At 41.2% G+C, this 20,935-nt stretch overlaps 2 protein-coding genes across 2 annotated transcripts in view; one reads left to right on the top strand and one right to left on the bottom strand.

The window, feature by feature from the left end:
- The window catches only part of LOC144056210 (olfactory receptor class A-like protein 1), a 159,504-nt gene that overhangs the window by 60,382 nt on the left and 78,187 nt on the right, over nucleotides 1-20,935 (bottom strand). The window lies entirely within an intron of this gene.
- Nucleotides 1-20,935, top strand: part of LOC144056209 (plexin-A2-like) — a 104,858-nt gene that overhangs the window by 33,344 nt on the left and 50,579 nt on the right. The window contains exons 4-5 of the mRNA XM_077572762.1: nucleotides 6,347-6,481; nucleotides 16,315-16,415. Coding sequence (XP_077428888.1) covers nucleotides 6,347-6,481; nucleotides 16,315-16,415 — 236 coding nt within the window. The remainder of the gene's footprint in view (nucleotides 1-6,346; nucleotides 6,482-16,314; nucleotides 16,416-20,935) is intronic.

Raw genomic sequence — 20,935 nt, 5'->3', positions numbered from 1 at the left:
TGGCCCTAGTTGATCTCTTATACTCTGCAGCCACTACCGGGCTGTTTTTTGTAATCACTACAATTGCTTTAAGCGACCTCTTCAGGTCAGGCCTTCTGTATGCTCTAGAATAAAAAACAATAACATATAAATACGTTTTTGGGACCAGGGCAATATTAATAGAACGTTTTTGGATGCAAATGAGTTAAGCATGAGTTTGAATGCCCTGTGGCACCATATTGCCTCTCACAGGTCAGTCTTACAGTCTGATAAGACCAATAAGCGTGACCGTGATTTTTTTCACCTCATTATGTTTGTACCCCAATTTAGTCACCTTCATTAGATGCAGCTGGTAGCGTGGCTTAGTGACAGCGGTTCACGTGGCGGGCCACTGATTAGCGGCGTCTTGTAACATACGTCTTCACCTCGGCGACCTCGGCCTCCCCCTTTGTTCATTAGCGCGACGCCATCCTCATTAGCATGCGCGCGGCCCTGATGGATATGTGGGCTAATCAATGTGCGCTCTCTTCATCCACGATGGGAGACCATATGCACGGCCAGTCAACCTGAAAGGTGGCCAGTTGTCTGGGCCTTATGGTGCCGCACGCCTCGTGTCACCATATTGAACCCAGCCTGGGGAGCATCTGGGAATGTCTTTGGACACATTCGGGTTCTTCCCAACAACTATAGATGACTGATTAGGCAATTTTAGGCAAATGCTCTAAAATATACTTTCATATAATAATTTGAAATAAAAACAACTGATATATTCCTTGCCTCTTTTTAAAATGTAAAAAAAAGAGGGATTCGCAATTTTTTGGCTGGATGAAGAGTTGTTGAACAAAAGAGGGAATTGTAAACTACCTGGAGCGTTCATGACAGCATGTAATTCAGCGTTTCGGGACGCACATAGTTCGGGAATATCCGCCGGGACTTGCGGCGGGGAATTTTGGGGAACAACTTGCCCGTTTCATCCCGGCCTTGGATGGCGTCGTTGGCAGGCGGCGAAACGCTCGCTGCTTCCCGTGTGAAGTCAAACGGCAATCAGGGAAGCTTTAGCTCATCCAGGAAGTCGCTGCCAAAAAGGTTGTAACGTGAACCGCAAAATGCTTGGCCCGTAATTCCAGCTTGTCTGAACACACCATTGAACAAGAGTTTCTTGAAAACAATCTTCCATATCCATGTGCAGTTTGACCTAACAGACAAAGCATCAATCATAATATAGTCCGTGTTATTCACACAAATGCTTTTAAAAGCAGGAAACGTGCGGCTCACTATTCATGATTTCAATTTTTTTTTTTTTTGTAGAACCTATCCTAAAATAGTCACTGAAAAACTGAACTTTTCGTGGTTTTTGAGCTTTCATTAATGTCCTAAGATGCCAAAAAATGCCATCAAAATCTGGCTAATAGGAAAGCAGTAATTGGTTTTCTTGGAGCAACATTTACAATTTAAACTATTAATACAGCGGTGCCTTAACTTACGAGTGGCCAAATTTACAGGCCGTAGCTTGATGGTTACTATCATTATTATTATTATCATTATTACAGGGATGTGATTTGACCAAAGTGAAATTATCTGAAAATTTAGCCGGGGGTCTGGGGGCCGCTGGCACCCAGCTAGGTCCAGGGCAGTGCCCTGGTGGGGGGACAAGGCCCCGGAGCTCATGGGTTTTCCGTGTTTTTAAGTACTTTCAATGCACTCACATGACAAAGAAATAGACAAAACAACAGCATAAATTTTCAATGTATATTGAACTATACCATATAAAATGGCAGTTTTAGTCAACTCAAAATCAGTCACATTCAAAAACATTGGACTGCCTTTGCTTTTAAAAACTATCACTGAGAATATCATCATATCTAACTAATGTGATTACTAAGTTAACACATAAATAATGTTGAAGAGTTCAAATTTCATGAACAAATAATTGTATCATGACCAAATGAAAAGTAACTCATATTAGAGCATACCACAAATGTCTTTGTTATAGCAGAAGATGTTATCTGTCGGAGTCATGTGCATACACAATGAACTACTTAAAAAAAAAAAAAAAAATCGGAATTTTTTTTTTTGGGGGGGAGATAAAAAAAGCGGAATTCCGCGAATTTGCGGAAAAATCACATCCCTGTTATTAAAATTGCTTTTGTTGCAAGCCAAAACTTTAGTTACAAGTATGCTTCAGATGTGCTGTTGCTTTAAATAAATAAATAAATAAATAAAATTGAGCAATCTTTATACTGTAATGCCCTCTCATGTGGGCAAGGAGAGCCCCAGTGACCCCATGCACTTCCAGATATCACTTGACAACAGTCAAAAGGAGTGACTCCGACTCCAGCGCACTCACTCGGCCACACCCCTTAAAGGCAGCATGTACAGTAATTCCACGATAAACCCAGTTCATTTTTTTTTTTTAAATATTCACGCTGGAATCGATTTGTTTTGGAGAGAAAACGCCGAAGAACAAGCAAATGAGCTCTCTTAGGAATGAACGGACAAACTGACAGACAGACAGACAGACAGCACCTTGCTAATGAGACAGATTGGCAGTGATTGGTGGCGCAGAGCGTTTCAGGCCTCCCGGGGTCACCACCATCCATATGTCTCGTTTGTCAGCTGTGTTTAGCGCTCGCACAATGAACAGCCACACATGGAATTTTTTTTTTTTGCTGGGGATTTTACAGCCTTTGACAGATAAACATAATAATCTTCTGCCTTGGCCTATTTACATGTCTCCATCTCCTTAAAAAAAAAAAAAAAAATCAAAGGTGAAAATTGATCTCGAAATGAATCCCAGGTGTGGACGAGCCATTTGGTTGCTCACGTGAAGGCTGGCAGAGTTTCAACAGAGTTCAAGTGACATCTTAGAAGTCTGGAGAGTGTTTTCTTTGGCCCTTAGAGAGCGCCAGTGGATTCTTACCACGGGGCTTGTTTGCTTAAGGCTCAGGTTGCAGATCTGGTTGTGGAAGCCATGTTTAATCGGGCTGTGTATATCTATTGCAGGTTCTGCAGTGGAATGCGCTACGCAGGAAGGAAGTGGCGGTTATTGGCTTAGACATTATTCATGGCTTAAATATATATCGCTCTGTCAGCTGTGAGGCCCTGGGAAGAGAGGAGAAGTTGAGAAGCTCCACTTTTTGTGGCATAAGCGGTGAACCCGGTTGGTTCTGGCGTCACATTAAGTGGACCGCAAAGGTTGAATTTATTGAAAGTAAGGATAATGCTCAAGTCATCCAGCAGTATACGGAGAGTCTTTAAGTTACGGCGGAGGTCCGTTCCCACGCCGGCGATGTAACCCGAATTTTGACTTGAGTCGGATTTAACCGTTAAAGTTGATATTTACAATAATAAAAAAAAAAAACATATTTGCATGACCCGGAAGACGCCGGAACCAATATTTCGTGTTTCCGCACAGACATTCATTGCCGACAGACGGCAGAGCGAAACTAATTCAAACTTAAACACGGAAATGTGACGCGCCTGTTAGCGAGCCGACCTGCTCGATGGACGTGTGTTGCTGGAGGTAACAACAACAACACAACTTAAAATAACTTTAAATGGCGTGAATACTGTTGGAAATTAACAAAAAAGAGGGTGCTACGGACGAGGCACGGGCGCCGTAAAGTCAAAACGACGAAGGTCGCGTACGGCGTAACTCGAGGACAGACACCCGTTACAATGGAGGGGTAAACAGAATGTGGTCCAGATCACCAATTTGTAAACATTTAGAACCAATTTTCCCATCCTGCGCTACTATTTAGACCTGCTTTTACCGAGTCTAAATTCAAATCTACTTTCTGTTACCAAATTGCCAGATGCGCCGCAGAACGCCCAAAGAGGCGCAAAATGGCTCCAAAAAAACAATAGAAGAGACTTGCCCCGGCACAAAAATTGTGATGTACCTGTTTTTACAACGAGCAAACGAAAAAAGGAAACCCGTACAGTATCCACCTATAACCTGGAAGCGAGGCCAGGCAAAGATCAAGAGCCACTTTCAAGTGACAGCCAGAAAATGAGTCAATTAGCCAGTGGTGGATGGACACAAGCGACATTCATTTACAGTCTGGATAGTGAAACACAAAGTCAAAAGGCTAAGCAGAGCTGCAGGTATTCCATCCATTGGAATCCGACCCAAAAATAGGTGAAATTCTTACTGGTGGTTCTGTGAGTTATGAAATCGAGAGCGTGGGGAAAAGTAATCAGATCCTGTTGCCGTGCGGGAACACGGATGGAGAAGAAGCAAATACCGGAAGGATGATGGGGAAGTGGGAAAATGAGCTCAAGGTTTGGCAAAGACGCAATATAGGAAATTGTACGTTTAGTTGTCTTGTTTGCAAAACTACGGTGGCTGAGAAGGCTCAACAGAAATACCAAAAGCTATTGAAAGTAAAATACACAACAACTGCATCATGGTGCATCACATTCGCCACAAGGGAAATTACGCAAGACCGAGCCCGAGACATACAAAGAGTGTCGTCTCACAGTCCAGATGTATCACTTCATTTCACTTGCTATCGTGTTTCATCTTAAGGCATTACGCAGACCACCAAAATGCACAAGTGAGTTGTTCAGCGAATAAGCAAAGCTAAGTTGCATAGAAAAAAATGCGACCTGGTGGATTGCAAGAATAGCGAATCCCAAACAGTGATCGGCTCCTGATGCATGAAGCTGGCAAAGATGCCTGGAAGGTGTTGCGATGTGACGGATTGATGAAGTTTCACGAGCCCAGGGGATCCAATCATGTAATCAGCCCGTATTGATCGACTGTCCCCATTCAGAGACTGCCGCTGCGGCGCGCTGCCTGTCACCCTTGGCAAGTCTTGATTCGTGGTGGCGCCGACGCGCCGGTCCAGAGGGGAGTAGAGACATAATCACGATGCAGATGCCATGCAACACCAGGCACAGTTGTCAGCCCCTTTGTATTTCTTCAAATTAAAATGGCTACGAAATTAATGCGTCCTCGCTGTAATTGTAATAAATGGTTGATTATCCAGCCTGCCATGAATTTAAATCGGTCTTTAACCCGAGTTTGCATTGCTAATGAGTTTCTTTGTTACATCCATCAAGATTCATTACAAAAAGACTGTGGTGGGAAGTACACTTTCTTACCTCTTTGACTGCCAAAGACGTTAAAAGACGTTTGTTTCAAAACAGAGGTGAAACTAACCATTTTCTATTGTTGATTACTGAAAAACGGAATAAGGTAGAAACAAACTTTTTTTTTCTGATGAAAGATGAGAGTCCAATCTTTCATTTGGTAGTATGTGTGTTTCCATAGTCCAAACGCATAATCTTCTGTGGATCTTGAAAGATCAGTCAAAATGCTTAAATCGGCTGGCACCCACGGCATCCCTTTTCTGAAAACGTCTGGCAGTCAAAGAGTTAATGTACTTGAGTAGTTTTTTTTACTGATGGTATGGGGATGTGTATTCGTAGTAAACGAGTATGAGTACTAGACTGGCCTGCCAGCAGTCCAGACCCGCCTCCCGTTATTTTTATTTTTTTTAATATTTGTATTTGTATTCTGTTCGTATTACATTTTCACAATGGTCCAACTTTGTTGGAATTGTGGTTTATGCTTAAGTAGAGGGTGTGAGTACCCTTGTCACAAAATGGATTCCAAACACAAATCACAGCAATTTTTATCTAAACTTGACAAGTGGGGCAATTTACTCAGTTTAAAACTGCAATATTAGCCATCTTACCAGCAATCTGAAATCTTTTATACGCATTTCAAGCACCTCATGTAGCGTCCTTTTGACAGCAGCGTCCCAATCAATACGGCACTTATTGCCCAGACAGGTACATTTCATTTGTTTTCAGTGCAATTACATGTCGGGGTTTGTCTAACAAGACGGAGGATGGACGGCGAAGCCTTCACTGGCGGACATCTGTTCCACGCCCCAAAAGTCACACTCAAACCCAAACATGTCTCAAAACGTTAAGACTGAGTGCCTGCTGTGAGGTCGAAATGGCCTCATTTTCTAGAAATGGTGGTGTGAACTTTGCAAATGTTTACTTTGAAACCCACATTTAAACATAAAAATCCTTGTTTGCAACCACGATTGAGGCTTGGAAACAGTACCACTTGTTTGAAACACTCATTTAAAAACCTAACCCTTATTTGTAACCCCGCCTTCAATCCTGGATTTGAAACCCTAACCATGATTAGATGTGGAAAAAAAAACATTAAAAAAATTAATTACATATAATATGGCAAATCCAATTTAATATGTTCAAATATAATCGGATCAGGTAGCATGCTTATGTAGGCTCTTACTCCCTACATCTGGGTGTTAAGAGCCTAGATTTTCAACATCTCACAGAATTGGCAGGTGACGAGTGTTTTGTTTCCGTGCCGCCGCAGATCCGAGTGGACGGTCCGCTGGACGCAGGAGTGTTGTACGAGACGGTGACCGTGATGAAGGACAACGCCCCTGTCCTTCGCGATATGGCCTTCTCTCTGGATAAGACTTCACTCTACGTCATGTCTGACAATCAGGTGAGGCAAAATCATCTGGAAAGCATTTGGAATGAAACCCAAGCCCTTGAGACAAACACGCTGCAATTTGAGATTGAGATTTGTGGGATTGAATGTAGAAAGTGTCAAACTTTATACACCCTGCATTCAAAATACAGTAATGCCCAACATGTCAAATCGGTAAAATTACCGAATGAATACTGAGCTCTCCAGAAAAAGAAAGGATTTTTTTTTTTTTTAAATACAGTAATGGCCCATAGAGGAAGTCACTTGAATAAAAAATATTTTCAGCAGTAAAAAAAATAAAAATAAAAAATACATATATATTATTTATTTATTTATTTATTATTATTATTTATTTTTTGTCCAGAATGAATTTGACAACTTCCTTCTTTTTCATGCATAATTAAAACCTTCAAAAACTTATATTTACACTTGCTGTCGGTTGAAGATGACATCACTTGTGCTGAGAAAGTAGTAGTTAATGACCAATCATGGCTCACCTGTTTTCTGGGTTTGGTCGGCAAACTGAGCCACGATTGGTTGATACCTACTTCCACAGCATTTTCAGTTGCCAGGCAAGATTTTTTTTTTTAAAGGTATTATTAATTGTTTATGAAAAATAATGACGTTATCAAATTCATTCTTGACAAAATATTAACCTTTTACTGCTGCAAATATCCCTTTAAGGCCTTTTCACACTGCACTTAACAACATTGTAAATACGAAACTGAACAGGAATCAGCTATTTTGGTTACATTTAGATTTTTTTTTTTTGCCGACACCTTCCATATTCATTCACCATGAAAAATGTGAAGAGAGTTGCAATGACTGAAGCGTAATCGGCTTATTAGTTCCCTTAACATGCCCGAAAATTATTTTTTTTGCAAGCGCGTATCCTGGTGAAAACATATACAGTATGTTTTAGTTACCCAGAACATGCCTCCTAAATCATATGGTATTAAATCGGGTAAGAAAAAAAAACGGTTCACTAATCCACATGAAATTTGGTGGAAATGTCTATCATAATAGGACACATGAAAGTCTCAAGGACACATAACTGAAATTGAACCTTAATTGACCATTTGAGTCAAAAGAAGCAATTTTGGGTGACTTCCAGGGTTCATTCTTGGGGAAATCATACAAATAAGCCCCGACTGGGACAAGGTATTCTAGACAGATCGACGATGCTAAATGTAATTGTACTTAGGTTAACACTGCCCAAAATGGAACGATTTTTCTTTAAACTCATCAAGTCGTGTGGTGGAAATGACAAATTAACAGGCTAAAACATAGTCTGGGCATCGACATACAGACAAGTTGAAAAATAGGAATTTATTTACAATCCTACCAGCAAACAGGACGCGTTGCAGAAGGAATTGTTAAAGATGCAGGCTGTGTGAAGAGGGATGGGCCGCTGTTCTAATTACTTATCCATGCGGATCGACTTAGAGTGCTTACATCTTTTGTACACAGCACACACACACGCACGCACGCACGCACGCATCCGATAGTAAAGCTTTTTTCTGTGCAGCTTGTAACCCCTTTTGACTTTCCCTCGCTTGGCCCGCCATCACACGGACGTTTGTTGTTGTGGTAGTCGTCGGACATTGTATATTCCCCGCACTCGCTGGAGATAAGAGCCAGCGAGCGGCGGTAATCACTTTCCCCACTGCCATCAAGTGATTATTTGGCGGCTGAATGGCAACGTGAAATGGGATTAGGTTCCCTTGCAGCCGTGAAAAGATTTGTGAGCGCTTTGGAGTCGCAGAACAGTAACGGGGGTTTTCAAACTTTATTTAGTCAAGGGAACCCTTACAGGAGACATTTTTGAATGTCAATCAAACTACTGTGCACTCTTAAATGCCATGAGGAGAATTTATTTTTGGAGCATTTCATCTTTCGTGACCTGCTTAATAGAAAGGAATTGACCAAATTCAATAGAATTCAATTCAATATTCATCCAACGTTGTTAGCTGACATGCACTTCTCCCACGTCAACGTCCCCATTTGGTCGCTTTTATTTTGTGACTTTTCCGACTGCTCTAGTTAGGCATAGGTTGGTTACTAGTTTCATGGTATACCGCTGTTTTCAAACGTCAAGTGTTCAAAACTTCTGCAGCTTCCATCAACGATAGGATTTTTTTTGGGGGTGACGTGACCCATCAAGAAAATGACTTTTTCGTTGACATTCACCCATGCCTAACTTCATGACTTTTTTTTTTTTTTACCCTGGAGAACCCACTGGGTCAAATTTGGCCCCTATAAATTCTGCTACTCAAATAACAAAGACCTTTTTTTAAATTAATTTTTTTACAAATTTAACTTCAAAAGTCCAGAGTGCCACTTCTGACCCCTGCATGGGGCCATCTAGTGGATGAATATTGCACTTACATGAGCCAGAGTGGTGGTGACAAAATGCAACAAATAAAAAAATAATAATTATATTGTTCAATATAGCTGTGTATTTGATTGATTATTTTTTCTTAAATTCTAAATAGTTTACTGACAGTTTTTGTTATTCTGATTTTTCGAAATGATACCCCTAAATCCCAAAGGGTCAAATTTCGCCCTAATCCTAAATTAGGGAATAAATTGAAAAAAACATTGAAAAAAACATATTTTGGTGTTCAGTGAACTTATAGCAGTCATTTAATGTATAATTCATAATTTTCCAAAGAAGAAAAGGGTTCTTGGGTTCTCCAGGGTTAAGTGACTTTCCCCACACCCCAGATTGAGAACAACTGTACTGCCGACTCTGCTGAGACACTTATAGGAAGTACGGAGCTTTTTCATGGAGAGTGAGGTTGCGGATGCCAACAGTATTGTCGGGCTCCGTCTTCTAAAACAAACGGAGGCGGCTCTACCTTCGGTGTGATAGACTGGAAGAGACAAGCCATCACTTATTGATGAGCGTCGGTCGTTCAAGGAGAGATTCAGGCTTCCTTGGAGGAGGCAGCCGAGCAGCGCCAACCGGGACGCACAACAAACCAGAAGCCAACCAACCTTCGCTCTCAATATTACGACAACCGTGCAGCCCTCGCCGCACACTTTGCGTCTCTCGCAAAGTTTTAAAACCTAAACCTGGTTGGAAACCCACATTTGGAATCCTTACTTTAAAACCCTAATTTGAAACACTAACTGTGATTTGAAACCCTGCTTTGAAACATTAACCCTGATTTGAAACCCTAAGCTAAAATCCGAATCCTAACTTGTAATTGTACTAACTACTAATTTGAAACTCAGTGATTTGAAACCCTGCATTGAAACCTTTAACCTTGTCTTGAAACCTTACTTTGCAACCTTGCCATGGCTTTACTTTGAACCTTAACCAAAATCTGAAACCCTACTTTGAAATCTTAACCCTGGGTTGAACCCTGATTTGAAACCCCAACTGGGGCTTGAAAGCCTATTTTAAAAACTTAACCCTGTTTTGAAATGTTAATTTGAAACCATAATCATGATATCAAAGCCTACTTTGAAACCTTACCATGGCTTGACTTGAACCTTAAAAATTGACTTTGAAATCTTAACCCTGGCTTGAACCCAAACTGTGACTTAAACCCTATTTGAAAAATCTTAAAATCCTAATTTGAAAAAAATAACCCTGTCTTGAAACCTAAACATGATTTGAAACCCTACTTTGGAATCTTGAACCTGGCTTGAAGTCCTACTTTGAAACCCTAACCCTGGTCTTGCACACTCATTTTAAAACCTTTGAAACCGTATCCTAGATTTCAAACCATAATTTGAAAACCTAACCCTGACATGAAACCCTAACTTGCTTGACACTAACCCAGCCTTGAAGCTAATTTAAAACCCTAGCCCGAGCTTGAAACCCTAAATTTTAAAACCTGGTTTGAAACCCTATCCCATCTTTTCCCTTAAGACCTTCCCACCGCTTGCTTACAGAATCCCCCGGGAAGAACGCCTCACTCCTTGATCCCCCCCCCCCCCCCCCACACACACACACACACATTCTCCAGCAGAGATGAGAGCTTTCTGGATCCCTGCGAGCCAAACAATGCAGACGTGGAATGAGGAGGGAAGCGCGAGAAGATTTGGCTGAGCTCAGCCGACCCTCGCAGAATAACAATGAGCTGGCCCGTCTCCTTTCGAAGTTTCCCCGTGATGACGAGGACCGAGCGAGGCGAAGACGTTCGGCGCGTGAGCGTCCGCGGCCGTGAAAAAAAAAAAAAACATCATCCTGACATGATTCTTGATATCCTCACAGCGGTTCAGCTTATCGCCGCGTGCCTCCAGTTTGATCACCTCGGAAGCGGGGGGGAAAAAAAAAAAAACGCACAATAACCTCGCCGGGTGTCAGTCGGCGTTCTGTGAAATGACGGCTGACTCTTTAAATATCACAGAAGGCAGGAAAAAGCACTGCAGGGGTTTTCCAGGGCAATCTCTCAGAGTCGGCTCAGCAAAGCATGAAGTTGGTGGCGTCGAAGTGGCGTCTTCCGTCCGATACTTCGAACACAAGACTTGAAAGGGAAAGCACCGTTATTCAGTGCCTCAAGGTCTTCTTCATCTTTTGGCTTTGTGGTTGGTTAGCAGAGGATTTTTGGTCATACAGTTTATGCAGAAGGAGGTGGTGGACAAAACTACATATCGCTAGTTTGGGAGCTGTAAACGTAATAGCGCCCAAGCACTATTCAGATTAGCAAAAAAATAAATAAATAATGCATGTATGCGCCCAGAATATGTTTATTCTTCCCTACGTTGATAGTTTTAATTGTAAATATACCATATATGGACAGTACTTGGTATTTTGTGGGTCATGTAAGATGAGCTTCAAATGCTATTAAAGTTTTGGGATCATAGTTTAGGGAATATTTGGGTTGAATCTATTTATATAGGCGATTTTATAAACACTTTTAGAAAGGGGGGCCTCCATTATTCGCAAGTTTTTTTTTTTTGCTATTTGTGTCAGGACTTTTTATGTGAGGAGGCATTTGTGTGAAACCCAAGACAGTATCAATAAACTGAAGTGGGAACGGGAAGTCTGCGTCACAAGACGGCAGTTCTCAAATTCATCGCCGCTTCACGAAAAATGAGCCGGTCAGGTTGAACGAATGGCACTTTCTGCACCATCAATATATAACACAAGATCATTTCATACTTTCGGACAGTGAATGTGGGATTTAAAGTGACCCTTAAAAGAAGGTCATTTTTTGTTCATAATTAATTGATAATTTCATCATTTTTTTTTTTTCTGGAGGTTTTAGGTGAATTAATGAATACACACGCACACGCACATACGAAAAATAAAAAAATAAAAAATAAATAAAAAAGAGAGCGCAATGATGATGACATGTTAAATCTGTAAAATTGCCGAATGAACAATACTGAGCTCTCCAGTTCAAAAAATTTTTCATGTACAATTTATGCCTTTAAAAACGCATTTCGACAAATGCTGAAAACGACATCACGTGTGCTCAGGGCTCAGATAGCGACCAATCATGGCTCAATTTACGAACGTCACATGACCAAACCCAGAAAACAGGTAAAAAAAAAAACGAAGTCAGGTTACTCGGAAGAGCAGGTGAGGATAGCAACGGTGAGGAAAAGATCTACAACACGTTTATAACTCACTGTTGAAAACCGGAGCTTAATGTTGCTTATGTGGACAACCTCACACCGCAGCAACTACCTTCCGAGTAATGCGAGTAAACAAGTGCTTCGATGCTGCTGAGTGTCGAACTCCCCTGCATACAAAGCCAGCTCTGCGCGCTCTTATTTTTACTTTCTTATTATTCCCCGGCTGGACGTACATTGCAGTTAATTTCCTGATGTAAGCAATCACAAATGAAGAGTGCATTAGAGTGTCTCCGGTGCGCTAATAGCATAAGTGGGCGCTCTCTTAGGTCCGTGTTGGCAAAATGGATTAGCTCGCGCGAGCCTCACACACCCACACACACACACACACACACACACACACACACACACACACACACACACACACACACGCCACATAACTTTCTCTCTCTTTTTTTCAGCAGTTCACAACACATTTGGTTCATTCCATTAACAAAATGAGTTTGCCTCGTGGGAGGAGTTTAGGGATTTAAAGTCCCAGTCTGACGCAGTTGGAATAATACAGGAATTGTTGTGGTTTGGGTTGGTAAAAACGGACAAAATCAGCCTGCGAGTCATTGCGTTGGTTTAGAACGCATTGCAGGGTTTCTTGTATATTTTGGGTCTATAAACAGTAAACACCAATTTTTATTTAAGCAGTGATTTTATGAGCATAACGTAGGATAAAAAGGACTAAATCTGTAGGTAGGCACTTAAAAAAAAATACATTTTTTTTTAATCTGTTATGTTGTGGGTCAAAAGTTAACTCTTTCACTGCCACTGACGTTTAAAGACGTCAAGTAAAAACCTACGCTTCACTGCCAATGACGTCAAAAGACGTCATCCAATGATTTTTTAATTTTTTTTTTGAAACGGGTAGAGGAAACCCTTCCGCATGTCTGGTGAAAGTTTCAAGTCTGTCTGTTGTGCCTAATGACTATTTTTGGCCCCTAGAGGGCAGCGATGACTCTCTTTTGACAAGATCGGGTGGGCGTCAGTAGAGGCGGAGCTAGAGCGTCGAGCAGGAGATGAGAATGGAAGACAAAGGAAAAATGGCGGCCGGTCGCAAATCAAATGTTAGCTTTTCGTTACCAAACTTTGCACCATCAGACAATAAAGAAAAAAAAACTCATTTTGACATATTCACAATGAAAACAGCTAAAATCCTTTTCGAAACATAGATCATATACCGGGTCAAATTGACCCAACAAAGTTTTTGTTGCTATTAAACTTCATATCAACAGACTAAGAAATGGTTAAGTTCGATGTATGTGCAATGAAAACGGTTAATAATAAATTATGAATCATGTTTATTGAGTTGGTATTCTTACACATTCCAGGTCAAATTGACCCATTTTAAAGCTGAAGATATAAATGAGTAGTTTGTTGCTATGAAACTTCTCATCAATTAAAATGGTTCACTTTGACATATTTTCAATTGAAAAGGTTACTAATGTTTATCTGAATGCTTTCGCAACATTAAATAGAGCCTGGGTCAAATTGACCCATTTTGAAGTTTAAAGGTGCGTTGTGCCGTTTAAAAAGGTCATGTTAAAGCTTTTTCTACATCATGCATGCTTCACCAATGCCCAGATGAGTACGAAGAGCCCTGACTGTTTTACTCTGCACCTCTCAGCTTTTATTTTCCCTTTATAGTAGAGTGTTCGGACCCTGCACACTCCACAATTTCTTCGGTGAGGGGAGAGGGGCGGAGTTTTTCTTGCCTCATTTGAAGTCACGCATTCGTTTGTCAACTGTGGCTGTCGCTTTAAGACCGCGCACGTACTTGCACGCGCACCATAAACGAGCCTGACACAGATGCTGCAGTAACGCTTTGAGCCAGAAGTGGCAGTCGCGAGTAAAAAATTGATAAGGTCCACACAGACCCTTTAAATAAAAAAACAATAATTATAATATATATATATTTTTATAAATGGTTAGTTTCATATATTTGCAATGAAGTGGTTAATAATGTTTATTTGGATGCTTTTTTTATCATTAACTCTTTGACTGCCAGACGTTTTCAGAAAAGGGATGCCGTGGGTGCCAGCCGATTTAAGCATTTTGACTGATCTTTCAAGGTCCACAGAAAATTATGTGTTTGGACTATGGAAACACACATACTACCAAATGAAAGATTGGACTCTCATCTTTCATCAGAAAAAAAAGTTTGTTTCTACCTTATTCCGTTTTTCAGTAATCAACAATAGAAAATGGTTAGTTTCACCTCAGTTTTGAAAAAAACGTCTTTTAACGTCTTTGGCACTCCTCCATAGGATTTTACTAAACGTTATTTAACGTTTTTGGCAGTCAAAGAGTTAAACACCAGCGTCAAATTGACCCGGGAACATTATTGCTGTTCCTGAGAAACCAAGTTAGCAAAAGGGTTAAATAAGACAACATAATAGATCTAAAATTATTTTGTTGACCCCTAAGATATAGACACCAGGGGATTCCCTGGACCGCAGTTAGAGAACCACTTGCACAAAACATATGTGGAGATCTGATTAGAATAGATTGATTTTCATGAGGAGCCGGAATCCAAAAGTCAGACAAGGCCGTGGCTTTATTTGCAGAAAGATCCGGAAAGAATAGCGGCTTGGCATGAGAGGATGCGCCGATACCAATCACTCTGTCAAGTGGATTTTTATGGCGCACCCGATGTTTTAGCTTCATAATAACCTTTTTTTCTTTTCTTTTCTTTTTTCATTTCCTCTCTGTCAATTGAGACCAAGCATGTGAAGTTGGCAGAGCAACTACAGCACAACACAGCTGAATAGCGCTCAAATGAATGTGCTGTGGTAAAAAAAAAAGTTCAACCATTGAAGGCGTCATCTGTGCTCTATTAAATTGCGCTTACAATTCCAATGCTTCAGGTGGGTCAAAATGAGCTTCCCGGTGGGACACAAAGAGCATTTTCTCTTTTGTTCTCCTCACTGAATGACTGCTGTCGCCTTCCAAAGCGAGTCCACCTTGAAAAGCTCGCTTTTTACAGCGCGTCTTTGGCAAGGTCGTGTTGAGTCACGAAAGAGCTCCCTCGCCTGGGGTTGGGAAAACATTGTGGCTTCAGTTTAAGTTACCGTGCAGGCTGCTTTTTTTTGTTGTTGTTTCCATGGTTACAGCACACAATAAAAGACAGCCTTGACTCGCCGTCGTATGTGAACCATGCGAGCCTGTAGCGGTGTCCTGTGTCCTTAAATTCCTTCATCTTATTCTGCAAATGCTGCCAAAGATTTTAGTCAGGTTCATTTTTGCTTTGCTACACTGCATGAACTCACCCTTTAAAGGGAAATATTATGGAAAATGTACTTTTTAATGACTTGTATACAAACAGTTGGGTCTGCTCACCCATCAATTGTGACAACCGAGTAAATATTTTCTTTTGCAATAATGGCCCATATACTGACTTTCCTCACCCATGACTTGATCAGCTGGGCTGGGAGCACATTCAGAGCCACTTTTAATTAAGCTACGCCATCTGAAATATTATAATGCAAAAAAAAAAAAAAACACTACATCCGCTTTGCGTTTTTTGTTTGATCCCATCTGCTATCATTTCGCAGCCAAAAGGTAAGGAGAGCTGCATTGAGTTTAAATAATGGGGACAAAGAGACAGAGAGCATTAGCTTAGCAGCATATCCTGGAATTGTTTGTTTGATGAAGTTGTTGACAATGTGGCGGTAATGGTGGTAAGAAGTGCTGCATCCATGAGTGAAAATGCTTTTGTCGAAACTCATCTGTAACACTTATTTTTATGGGTAATGTCTTAAGTTGAGTTTGAAATAATATTGTAGTGTGCCGGGATCATACAATCGTTTGAGGCATATTTAGGATATAAGCAATTATAAACATAGTGTGGGTTGGGGTCATTTATTTGCGTTATCGCTATTTGCTATTAAAAAATAACTACGGTTGTAACAAAGTGCTGAACATAAGATTAAATCTAAAACAAAACAAAAATAATATAATACAAATAAAGTGAGAAATAAAGTTAAAAACAGCAAAAATGGCAGACACGCAACTAGTATTAATAATAAATACATAAAATTATTGCTTTGCCGGACCCGAAAAATGGATTCATCGTAGCACTCGTTAATTGATCTCCAGCTCATCATCTGATTTTCTTTTCTTTTTTTTTTTACATAACTTATCTTTGCCAATAAACAACAAATATATCCACAAACCGCACTGACCGCTTCAGAATACAGCTGTGGTCAAAGAAAGGAAACTTTATTTGACATGTTTTATTTTTTCCCCAAATGTTTTGATTTTAGGTGGTCCAGGTCCCCGTGGAGGCCTGCGAGCAGTACGGAACGTGTGCAGAGTGCCTGAGCTCCGGGGACCCTCACTGCGGTTGGTGTGTCCTGTACAACACGTGAGTCGGCATGTCGAACACACACACACACACACCGTGTCTAAGGGATTAAGGGCGTAACATTGGTTTTTAACAAACAGCTAGTGGAACATAACAAATAAGAGGAAGCATGTGATTTGTGCAGTTTGAGGCGAGACAATTCTTTTTTAGCCGCAGTCAAAGACAGGAAGGGCGAGATTGTCTTCCACAGCCGCACAAGCCTCAAGCTTTTCCAAAATTTATTGTAATAGTAACCCACACTGCGCCCCTCGCCAACAACCGAAGTACCCAACCAATCCTGTTCCTGGACCATAGGTCTTAGTACTAGTCCTTACCCTAGGCCTTAGATTGATTTTTTTTTTCGTAAGCCAAAACACTAGACTATAGATGTTAGTTGTCCTGGTCCTAGATGTTAGTCTCAGTCCTCATGCTAGACCTTAGCACCATTTTTTTGCCTCCACCTTAAACCAGGAGCCTTAGACCTAGTGCTAGTCTTGGTCTAACACAGCAGCTCAAGTCTTAGCCGTAGCCTGTATAAATAGTCTTAACCCAAAGCCTTGGATCATAGGACTTAAACCCAATCATGGACAAAGGATATTAGTCTGGTCCTAAACCTTAGAACTTCAACCCTGGCCCTAAACCTTAGACCTTGGGCCTTAGACCACCTGTAGTTTAAGTCGTTGGGCCTAACAGAGCAGCTCTAGTCCTAGCCCTAATCTTTAGTTTAAGTCCTGGCCCAAGACCTTACACCAGGGTTGGGCAAACTTGGTCCTTGAGGGCCAGAGTCCTGCGGGTTTTGGATGTTTCCCCTTCTCATCAGCAAGCTCTGCATAAGCCTGATAATGATCCTGTTGATTGGAATCACCTTGTGTTGGAAGAGGGAAACCTCCAAAACCTGCATGACTCCAGCCCTCGAGGACTAAGTTTGCCCACCCCTGCCTTACAACCTTGGGACTTAGACCTAGTCCGATCATCCTAGTAGGAGTACCTTATGTTTGGTGTTGTGCTATTGTGATATTTTAATTCCATTATAAAGCGTCTTTGAGTGTCTAGAAAAGCGCTATATAAATCCGATGCATTATTATTATTAAATGTGTGCCTTGCCCCAAGAAAGGGTGGGAAACACTGGTCTAGACCTAGTCTTGGCCCAAATTTTTGGATTCAGTCCTACTTCTTTAACCTAGTCCCGAAACCTTAGTCCTATGTTAGGAAATTGTCCTAGTTCTTATACACAGTCCAAGCCCTGCTCCTAGACCATAGACCAAGCCCTTAGACTAGACCAGGGGGTCACCGACGTTTTTGAGGCAGAGAGCTACTTGGGGACAGTTTGATACACATTTCTGAAAAAATTAATTTGCTCAAATCACGAATGTTATGTTTTTTATCAATAATCAATGATGACCCTTTACAATATTTCTCTAAAGCTCTGCCAATGTTGTCATTTTTCAAGCGATCACTTGTACAACATTCTTAAGAAATCACAATGTCTCATCAGTGGTGAGCTATTTTTTAGAACAGGCAGACATGCTACTCATTAGGTCCTTGCCGGCTACCTGGCGCCCATGGGCACCATGTTGGTGACCCCCTGGACTAGACCTAGCTCTGGTCCGAGACCTTAGACCTAAGTCCTGGCTGAAACCATTCCTTAGACCCCTCCTAATTTTATTGTCTGGGACAAATAGTGTTGGTGTAGTGGGCTAGAGGGGGGTATTTGGGGATTAGCCGGGCCATCACAGTGGGACGTCAGTATACCCGCGGGAACATTTTGGATCCGACAGAGCCAGCTTATCTCTCTCATCTTAATTATGTGACCCCCAGGTTAGCTTGCATAATACCTCGATATGGAGCATGGGGGATTGAGGAGATTAAAAGCCTGTGTTTTGCAAGACGGCCCGCAATGTTTGAAGCTGACCTGAGCCGGGGGGGGATTTAGCACCATTTCATGGTGATGTGTGTGTTTCTGTGAGCTCTATCTTGATGAGGATCGGCATCACTTAAATTGCAGCTTTCAGAGTTGTCGCATCACCGCTGACCTTAGAGGAGGGAAATAATGTTTTGTTTTAATCTAAATGAAGTCGTTTTTTTTTCCTGGTTGCCTCCCTGCCATGTCTAATTATATGAATTAATGCTGTCCACTTATCACTAAATTGCTTGGCCGCCGTTCCCTCAAGTGACTTGTGATCCATCACTCGGCAGAACAAGGCCACTTTCACTTCCTGTCAATGAAATCCACTCTTTACTATCTCTCTGGTCTCTGAGCAATTCTTACTTAGCCACTTTTACACTACATGCTAGCAAGCTGCTTGCGACTATATAAACTGTGATTACATTGCTGGTCCAAGTGGTCAATTCTGATTCAATAGCTAGATTAGAATTATTCTTTTTTTTCATTTAGATTTGCTTTTGTTCGCTTTGTTTTAATCTGCTGTCTGCAGCGTTAGAACGAGTCCAATTGGAGACCCAAGGCCACACAGTTTAAGCTTCGTCCTCCACCTTAACCTAGCATAGCCCCTACAAATTAGGCCATCCTGGACCAAGACATTAATTACATCTTGTCCTAGTCCTGGTTCTACCTAAACCTAAAACATACTCCAGGCTCTAGACTGTAGATCTAGTCGTATTTAGACCTAGTGCTCGTCCTGGCCTGAGACCTTAGAACCGGGTCTAGTCCTGCCTTAAGACCTTGGTCCATGTTCACTTTCTAGACATTGGCTGCAAATCTTAAAACTTGTCTGAGCCCTGGAATTTAGCCTTACAGCCAACCCTAGATTTGAGTGACTGACTGCTTGACTTGGAATATAAGGTATTTGTCTTGGACCCGCATCCATGTGGTCCATAAAGCAACGTCCTTGCAAACTGAAGCACTGCATCCCCCCCAAGTCATATTTAAGAATTTAAGCACTTCAATTAATGGTTATCATTTTGGGAGCACTTTCAGTGGTGGCTATAAAATATACTTTTTCTGGAGCGTTCTCATAGGCTGGACACTGAGGCTCTCGCTATAAATGAATGGACACCTGCTGAGGAGGCTGCTTGCCGAGGATAATGGAACAAATGGCCCCCATCAGACAAAACCTGATGAATAAAACGACAACATGAAAAGAGTATTTTGGCGGCAGCACTCCAGCTGAGGAGCAGTCGCAGGCCCGACACCGGCTGACACCCTTAAGGAGCCCAGCTGCGACGGAGCCGTCCACGCCTTTCCATCCCGGCCCTCGTATCGCGGTGTAATTACAGCAGAATCGTCTTGAGTTTCTTGAGCACCACCTGAGAGCTTGTAAAGTGCCGCCTGCCCTCGGCTATGTTCGTTAAAGATGTGACCGTGTTAGGCCACAACACATTACTCTCAGTGTACTGATACAATTGAGCAGTGCAGCTCAGAGACTCTCGTTCTTTTTTTCTTCTTCTTTTTTTTTTCAAAAAGCCATTCTTGTGTTTTAGTCTAACTGGCCTCTTAATGTTTGAAGCTGTGAGGGGTCTCTGGTTCAAAACACACCCTACTTCAACAAGTTAATGCACTAAAACTGATTAAAAAAAACAACTCTATAAATCTTCCCTTTTGCCATTGTGAATCTTGCGCTGTCCTCTAGGGCACAACCGTGTTGGAACAGAAATGGGTCTTTCCTGAATTGTTCCCAGAAAGAGGCATAACATTGTCCAAAATGTCTCTGTAAGATTAGGATTAAGCATTCAAATTAGGTTCGTTAACCCGTTAGGTTAAACATGGGTTAGTGTTTCAAATTACAGGGATGTGATTTTGACCAAAGTGAAATTATCTGAAAATTTAGCCGGGGGTCTGGGGTTTTTCCGTGTTTTTAAGTACTTTCAATGCACTCACATGACAAAGAAATAGACAAAACAACAGCATAAATTTTCAATGTATATTGAACTATCCCATATAAAATGGCAGTTTTAGTCAACTCAAAATCAGTCACATTCAAAAACATTGGACTGCCTTTGCTTTTAAAAACTATCACTGAGAATATCATCATATCTAACTAATGTGATTACTAAGTTAACACATAAATAATGTTGAAGAGTTCAAATTTCATGAACAAATAATTGTATCATGACCAAATGAAAAGTAACTCATATTAGAGCATACCACAAATGTCTTTGTTATAGCAGAAGATGTTATCTGTCGGAGTCATGTGCATACACAATGAACTACAAAAAAAAACAAAAACAAAAAAAAAATCTGAATTATTTTTTTTTTTGGGGGGGGGGGGGGAATAAAAAAAGCGGAATTCCGCGAATTAGCGGAAAAATCACATCCCTGAAATTAGTGCTGCAACCAGGGTTAAGATGTCAAAGTAGGAACGTAAGAAAGGGTAAGGGTTTCATAAATTGGGTTATAGGTCGTGGTCAGGGTTTTAAAGTACACTTTTGATTTCCGGTTTTAAAACCAAGTTAGGGTTTGTTTTTGTTTTTTTACAGAGAGGGCACTGGTTTCCAATGACACTTTCAGAAAATGATTTCAAGTTTGCAATATAGTTTTCAACATGGGCTAGGCTTTTAAAATTAAAGTTTCAAGTCGGGAT

The sequence above is a fragment of the Vanacampus margaritifer genome, chromosome 8 (genome assembly GCF_051991255.1).
Source record: "Vanacampus margaritifer isolate UIUO_Vmar chromosome 8, RoL_Vmar_1.0, whole genome shotgun sequence".
Classification (NCBI taxonomy): Eukaryota; Metazoa; Chordata; class Actinopteri; order Syngnathiformes; family Syngnathidae; genus Vanacampus; species Vanacampus margaritifer.
This window is presented reverse-complemented; position numbering and strand designations above follow the sequence as displayed.